Raw genomic sequence first — 7,497 nt, forward strand, 5'->3', positions numbered from 1 at the left:
CCCCCCGTCGAATCATCTGCTCCTGCATTCCCTACCCAACAACGCAACCACTCTGTCTATCCATTAATCCTGGCCTTGCTTTGCCCTGCCCCGCCCTGCTCTGCCCTGCCCTGCCTTGCCTTGCCCTGCCCTGCCTTGCCTTCCCTCCTCCTTTCCTTTTTTCCTTGTGAACTCTTACAAATATGTGAGGCTATCCATTAATCCATTTTCCTTCCCACTTTATCTCCCTACCTCTTTTTCCCTCTCTTCTTCCATTCATCCATCCATCCACCCATCGTCCCTTCCATCTAAGCCTCAAGTTAGAACCTGAAAAAAATGTAGCAAATTCTCATCCATGGTAAATTTGTAAGTCTTTTAATTCAATGCCTTAAACTGGTGCTTGTTTCTGTCAAGACTAGCATTTTAGCATGTGAGCCCCACCTCAACTTCTGGTGTTTTCCTGGTTAATTGGAAATAAGAGTCTCACAAGGTGATATTTTGATCTCCTTTGCTTGAATTTCAATGTCAAAACATTGAAGCAGATACTCCTGTCTCATTTCTTAGCACCATGTTTTATAATTCCTGTGGAAATTCCATGCAGGGAGCCAATGTGGGCTTTGACACTGCCCAGCTGGGCCCACACACAGATTGTTTGCCTGTGGAGTCACTAGATACTGTAAGATTCTGTTACTAGTTGGCTGTTTGAGCATCCCCTCTGTGGGGTGCACTGAATGCCACAGGGAGCTCACTGCCTTCCCAGCAAGTCACCCTAGGTAAATGTTAATTCCCTATTTTACAAGCAAAGGAAATGGGCTTGGAGTCCCAGCTAGTAAATGGTGTGCTGGCATTTCATCCATAGCTTGATTCAGGCACTGAGCTCCCCACCACTCCACTCTATTGATGAGCCAACCTCTCCCCACACATGGGGATTTCCTGGAATATTTCATTGGAGACAGCCTCACCCACAGGCATGCATGTCCAGGGAACTTTGACCCCTATCCTCAGTCAGTACCCAGGGGTCTGTGGGACTCAGTCACTGAAGAGCTAGCTCCCTTTCAGAGGCCACTGTTTCTTAGCAGCTCCCTGGGTGGCTCTGATGTGACTGTGTTGAGAAGCTCGTCTCACTTCCCATGCTGAAAAACAGATGTGATGGTGTTTGGAGAACCACAAGTGGGCTGGATATCTCCTGGGCTTGATATCTCCTGGAGTGGAGCTCCTAAGGTGTCTACTGACGCGCCCCTGCAGGTCTGCCTCAGGCTCCTGCCCAGACAACTCTAGACAGGTGAGTCCAGACAAATACCTTTTTACTGGAAATGTGACTGATTCAGAGAGCCATCAACTCCTCATCTGGCCATTCTGTGATGGTCACAAGGGAACTCTTGCTCTCCACGTCACCAGCTGCCCAGCAAACCAAGAATGCCGTGTGTGTGTGTGTGTGTGTGTGTGTGTGTGTGTGTGTGTGTGTGTGTGTGCTGGTCCTATGGCTTGAATTCAGGCTATTGTACTCAAGGCTAGTGGTCTACCACTTTGAGCCACAGCACCATTTTCAGCTTTTTGGTAGTTAATTGGAGATAAGAATCTTGAGGACTTTCCTGCCCTTGCTGGCTTTGAACCACGATCTTCAGGTCTCAACCTCCTGAGTAGCTAGGATTACAGGTATGAGCCACTGACACCTGGCTTGGAATGCCTTTCTAAAGAGGGGCACAGAAGACACTTTCAGCCTGACCATAGGGACCTCATCTCAAAGATGAGGCTTTTCCATCCTCTCTTTTATTCCCTCCTCTATCCTGTTTCTGGTCCAGCTTTGTGCCCAGAGGGCATTTGGTTGTCATAAGGGTCTACTTATACTAGGAAAAAATAGCTTTATGAAATTGCTTCTAGAAGAAGAGGTGTGGTTCAAGTGGAAGAACACTAGCCTTGAGCAAAACAGCCAAGGGAGAGCATGAGGTCCCGAGTTCAACACACAGACACAGACACAGACACACACAGACACAGACACAGACACACACACACACACACACACACACACACACACACACACGCACAGAGATTGCTTCTTTACCTAAGTAAATATATTTTTTGCCTTTAAAGAGTGCTTGGAGTCTTCTAAAGCTTTTATAATTACATCAATTTATTGTTAAAGAAAATATAAGAGCTAAAATAAAATTTCTAAAATGAAATAAAAACAAGATTTACCTGTGACTTTTCTTCCCTAAGCCAGCTCTTCCATAGGCCACAGAGGCCCAAGTCAGCAGGGTTTTGGCTTTCAAATCAGACTGTTCACACTGTACCTCTGATCTACCATTCAATAGTGTGATAACCTTGGCATTTATGTTGCCCACCAATGCCTCAGTTTCCTTATCTGTGCTTAAAAGTACTGGGATCTGCCTTATAAAATTGCTATGAAAGAGGCAGGACCACAGACTCAAGCTAGTGGCTCAGGAGGTTGAGATCTGAGGATCGCAGTTCAAAACCAGCCCAGGCAGGAAAGTCTGTGAGATTCTTATCTCCACTAAACTACCAAGAAAAAAAAAAGCCAGAAGTGGAGCTGTGGGTTAAGTGGTAGAGCACTAGCTTGGAGCACACGAAGCTCAGGGACAGCACCCAGGTCCCAAGTTCAAGTGGCAGGATACACACAAGCATGCACGTGTACATGTGTATGTGCACACGCACATACACACACATACACACACACACATACACAGAAAATTGCTGTGAGGTACCTCGAGGGACATTCCCACACATAGAAGCTCAGCAAGGGCCTTCTTCCTTCTGCTAGTTTTGCTTTTTACCCTTACCTAAGGTACCCAAGGCCCAGAATCAGGTTGCTTCAGCATGTTCCTGACTTTGGAAACTGTGCCTGCCATGTTGCACTTGTTCCCAGTCTCTGAGATGGCCCGGGAGGCTGTCATGGCTTCTCGTCCTGACTTGGCTGACATTTGCTTCTCTGAGGCCAGGATGACGTTTCTACTTCACTTTGGTCTCCAGTATGTCCTGCCTGTCCAGAGCCCTGCATGTCTTGTATCCAAGATCCCCTCCACGGGTGGTAACATTGTGACAGAGAGTTCCTGAAGCTGGACACCAGTGGTTTGCTCATTAAGGTGCACAGAGAGCCTTGGGGCAGACTGTGGAGATCAAATTCTTCCTAGCCTGAGTCTGCTGTCTCAGGAACCTGGGTAAACCACTTGATGTCTCTGGTTTCATCGTCTGAAAATATAGCTATAATGAACTAGAGCTGCCTGGGGAGGAGATGTACTTGTACCTGCCCAGGAGATGATCCAGCTTGTCCCTTTTGTCTAGCACAAACCCTGCTTTAGATAAGTCTCTTGAACACCTGCCAATGCAGTTGGGGATGTTAGGGTGTGTCCCTTCCCAGCCTCTGGTCACTCTAGAAAATATGGATTCTAAATACACAAAACTTCTAAGGGCTAGATTGTCATGCTTACTAGCCCCTTTATGTTCACTCTTGAAAAATAAATGTCATTGATCCTTAGTGCCTGTGTACTCCCTCCGAATCATGGACATTGAGTGGTTCCCAATAGTAGCCCACTCACCAAGGCTACTCTCCAGCTCAAAACCCATTGCTTTTTTTGTTCCAGTTTTGGGGTTTGAACTCAGGGCCTGGGTATTTCCCCTTAGCTTTCTTTCTTTTTTTGATCTATTCCTTAAATTTTTTAAAATGTAATTTTAGTGTTACTAAGCTGTGTACAGTGGAGTTACAATTTCATAATATCCTTACTTATTTTGCTTAAGCACTCTACCTCTTGAGCCACACCTTCGCTGCCAGCTTTTTGCTGTTTAATTGGAGATAAGAGTCTCACAGATTTGTCTGCCCAGTCTGGCTTCAAGGCATGATCCTCACATCTCAACTTCCCGAGTATCTAGGAGTACAGGCATGAGCTCTCAGCTCCTAGCTTTCCCCATTGCTTTTATATTAAGCCTTAACTCCTCAGCTTGCTATGTGAGGGCTTTTAGGATCCATTCTGCCCGCTTCTCCATCCAGTGCACGTAAGCCACATCAGGTGATTTTCTTCCAGAGTCAAGTTCCCCACCCTTCTCTCAGTTCTATATACGATTTTCTCTGCAAGGAGAAATCTTCTTGGTCTCTTCCCCACTGTCCCCAAATCAGACACAATTGCACATGACACATTCATACATGGAGCTCAACCATAGTATCCCTCCTTGAGTGGCCTGGCCTAGTAGGGCCCTTCCTTTGGACGCCTCTCACCCCAGGTCTAACTTTCAGTTTCCCAATTGCATTTCAAGACTTCTTCGTCAACTTCTTGTCCCATGGGCATTTTCTTCTCTGCTCCTCCCAGGGCTTGGCTCAGCAGATTCTACCTTTCTCTTCTCTCTCAGGTCCCCCCTGTATCCATCACCCAACGTAGTACAGAAATCCATCCCTTCTGCATGCCTCCACTTACCCAAGATTTCCACCAGGCCATCTTGCTCACTTTGTGGCTACCTTTCCCAGGAAGATGAAGAGACACTGGTTGCGTTCTGCTCTGCCTCTGAATGAGTCTGTCTGCACTTGAAGATCAGGCATCTGGGTGGGTGTGGTGGTGCAAGCAGGCCTCGCCCAGCCTCACCCCTGCCCTCCTCCCTTTCCTCTGGGTTCTTCTTGGCTCTGGGTTCCTCCTGTGGCTCCCAGGCCCCACCCAGGCACTGCCCAGGCCTGCCCTGGGGAATCACACCACTCACTGCAAAATGTTTGGGCGGTGGCTGTCCCACAGATTGGAAATTCTGAGGCGCCTTTGAGAGCTGACTTAGTAAACAGGGCTGCAGTTTCACAAGGGTTTTGCTAGATGTGGTTATGAAAGGAAGCACTCATGTGTCCCTTCCTGTATTCCAGTGTCTACCCGATGAACAGTCCAGTGAAGGACATGAGGAGACAGAAGCCTCCATTCATGGACACACTGTCTGAATCCCTCTGCAATGATCTGTGGACTGTGTCACAGCCCCAGGAAATAGGTACGAGGTCTGTGAGCTTGAGTAGGAAACTAGCTCCAGCACATGGATGATTGGTCCAAATGACACACAGCATGTGCCACAGACTCAGTCCCTTAAGACCTCTTGGACTTATAGGCTTGCACTCCACACTGGGCCCCAGACACACGGGCTGCCAACTGAAGGAGGAATCTCCCTATGAAGAGATTCATTTTGGATCCTCTGGGGTTTGCCTGCCTGCTTAGAATTTTCCCCCAGAATGGCTCTTCTTATATCACCCTTAACCCAGCCAACTCTACCCACCCTTCAATGTAAATATCCCGCCTAGAAGACCACCCTTTCTATCCCAAGGAAAGACCCATTAGGTTCTCAGGACTGCCATGGGGGAGGTTTTTGCTTTTTCTCTTCCTTCCTTCCTTCCTTTCTCCTTTCCTCCCCTCCTTCCTTCCTTTTCTTCCTTCCTTTCTTTCTTCCTTCCTTCCTTCCTTTTCTTCCTTCCTTCCTTTTCTTCCTTCCTTCCTTCCTTCCTTCCTTCCTTCCTTCCTTCCTTCCTTCCTTCCTTCCTTCCTCGCTCTCTCCTTCCCTCCCTCCGTTCCTCCCTCCGTTCCTCCCCCCCCCCCCCCCCCGCTCCTGCTCCCTTTTTGGTACTAGTACCAGGGCTTGAACTCAGGTCCTAGGCTCTGTCCCTGACCTTTTCCGATCAAGGCCTGTATTGTTTTTTTTTGGGGGGGTCCGGTTGTGGGGCCTGAACTCTGGGCCTGGGCACTGTCCCTCAGCTCTTCAGCTCAAGGCTAGTGCTCTACCACTTGAGCCACAGTGCCACTTCTGGCTTTTTTCTTTTTGCTTATATGGTGCTGAGGAATCGAACCCAGGGCCTCAGGCTTGCAAGGCAAGCGCTCTACCACTGAGCCACCTTCCCAGCCCCTCAAGGCCTATGTTCTATCACTTGAGCTACAGCCCCATTTCTGGCTTTTTAGTGGTTAATTGGAGATAAAAGTCTCAAGAACTTTTCTGCCATGGCTGGCTTCAAACTGTGACCTCCGGGGCTCAGCCTCCTGAGTACCTAGGACTATAAGCATGAGCCACTGGCTCCCCCTGCCTCCGTGCCTGTAAATTCACAGTAACTTCTCAGATAAGAATTATCCTATGATACAAAATGCTCTAATTTTCCAACCAAGGGTCCAGTGCTCTCAGGTTGTTCCTTGTGGTACTGTGGGTGGAGTAGGTGCATGTCAAACTGGGCCAGCAAGCACAGGTGAGGGGGAAAGTCTTGTTCAGCATAAACAGCCATTGCTTAGAGCTGCCCAGAAAGCTGGGGAGCCATTGTGGTAATTCTTAGGAGCTCAGCTACTCCCTGAGCACCAAAAAGCATGGAGGAGGTTTGGGACCAGTGACTCTGAGGCTCCTTCAGGAGAGTCTGACCAAAGTTGAGTTGTTATCTGGGTGACTGCGATGGGACCCCTGGAAGTAGCAGTATAATGGGGCCACAGGAGAGGCCTGGATTCTCCGCCTTCTCTTCTCAGGCCTAGTTCTGATTAGCACCTGCAACCAGGGGCCCCCAAAGCTCTGGGATATCCAGTGCCCTTGGTCATTTTCTCATTTCTTTTCTGCCAACTTCATGATCCCCATAGGACTCCTTCCTGACCCAGGCCCTCTTCCCTTCCAGAGCTTCTGGCTGATTTTTGGGAACATCTGGGCACATTTCAAATCTCCCAGCCCAGAGATCAGAGTGGTAAGCACCCCTCTCCCCTTATTTCTATACTCCTCTAGATGCCCCTGGGTTCAACTGTCTTATCCCAGTGTCATCTATTAAGGCCTATATCAGCGTGGGCTTTTCAGATGTGGCATCCTTACATTTACCCTGGAACCCCTTACCCACCCACCTATGCCCACATTCTGCCTCATGCCCATTTCCCCTCTCCTGAATAGCCTTTCCTTTCTCCTAAATGGACAATGGGGAACTTGGCAGTCCTTACCATGTGGCCTCCATCTTATCTAGGGCAATCCTCTCTCCCTGGCCTATCTAGCTGAATAACCATATGATGTCACTAAACCAAAGCCAGGTGCCTGGCACTTCTCTGCTCCTCCTCTGAGCCTTGGAATCATACCAAGCTTAGCAGACTAATCAATATTATGCTGAGCCCTAATTGAAGAATTCATAGTACCCTGGATAGTCCCTGGCAGGACCACACCGGCCAATGAGAATGGCAGAAGCCTGCTCAGGCCCTGAGGGTGCTCAGGACTCTGCCTGGCTGAGCTCCTGTGCCTGGCTGAGCTCCTGTGCCTGGCTGAGCTCCTGTGGGTCTCCAGATTTGATCACAGGAAGCACTCAGGCCTCAAAGAGTGCTGTACTGTGCTGGACTCCACTGAATTTCACATGCATTACTGGCTGTGTGGCTCCATGTTCTGGAAGAAGCATTGATTTTCAGCACAGCCCTGCAGGCTGAGAGCAGAAAGCCCAGAATGTGGTTTCAGCAAAAGGTGATGAGAGGGGCTTATCTATGGAGCCTGGGGTGAAGAGGGAGGCTACTCTGAGAAAGTGATCTTCCACTTGGCCATGTATAATCTTCC

The 7,497-nt window shown here is 48.7% G+C and overlaps 1 protein-coding gene across 1 annotated transcript in view; it reads right to left on the minus strand.

Annotated features, from left to right (window-relative positions):
- Positions 1-4,477, minus strand: part of LOC106001620 (annexin A8) — a 19,336-nt gene extending 14,859 nt beyond the window's left edge. Inside the window, exon 1 of the mRNA XM_013036666.1 lies at positions 4,404-4,477. Coding sequence (XP_012892120.1) covers positions 4,404-4,424 — 21 coding nt within the window. The 5' untranslated portion in view covers positions 4,425-4,477. The remainder of the gene's footprint in view (positions 1-4,403) is intronic.
- Positions 4,478-7,497: the final 3,020 nt, after the last annotated feature.

This window comes from Dipodomys ordii, unplaced genomic scaffold, assembly GCF_000151885.1.
Source record: "Dipodomys ordii isolate 6190 unplaced genomic scaffold, Dord_2.0 Scaffold333, whole genome shotgun sequence".
Lineage (NCBI taxonomy): Eukaryota > Metazoa > Chordata > Mammalia > Rodentia > Heteromyidae > Dipodomys > Dipodomys ordii.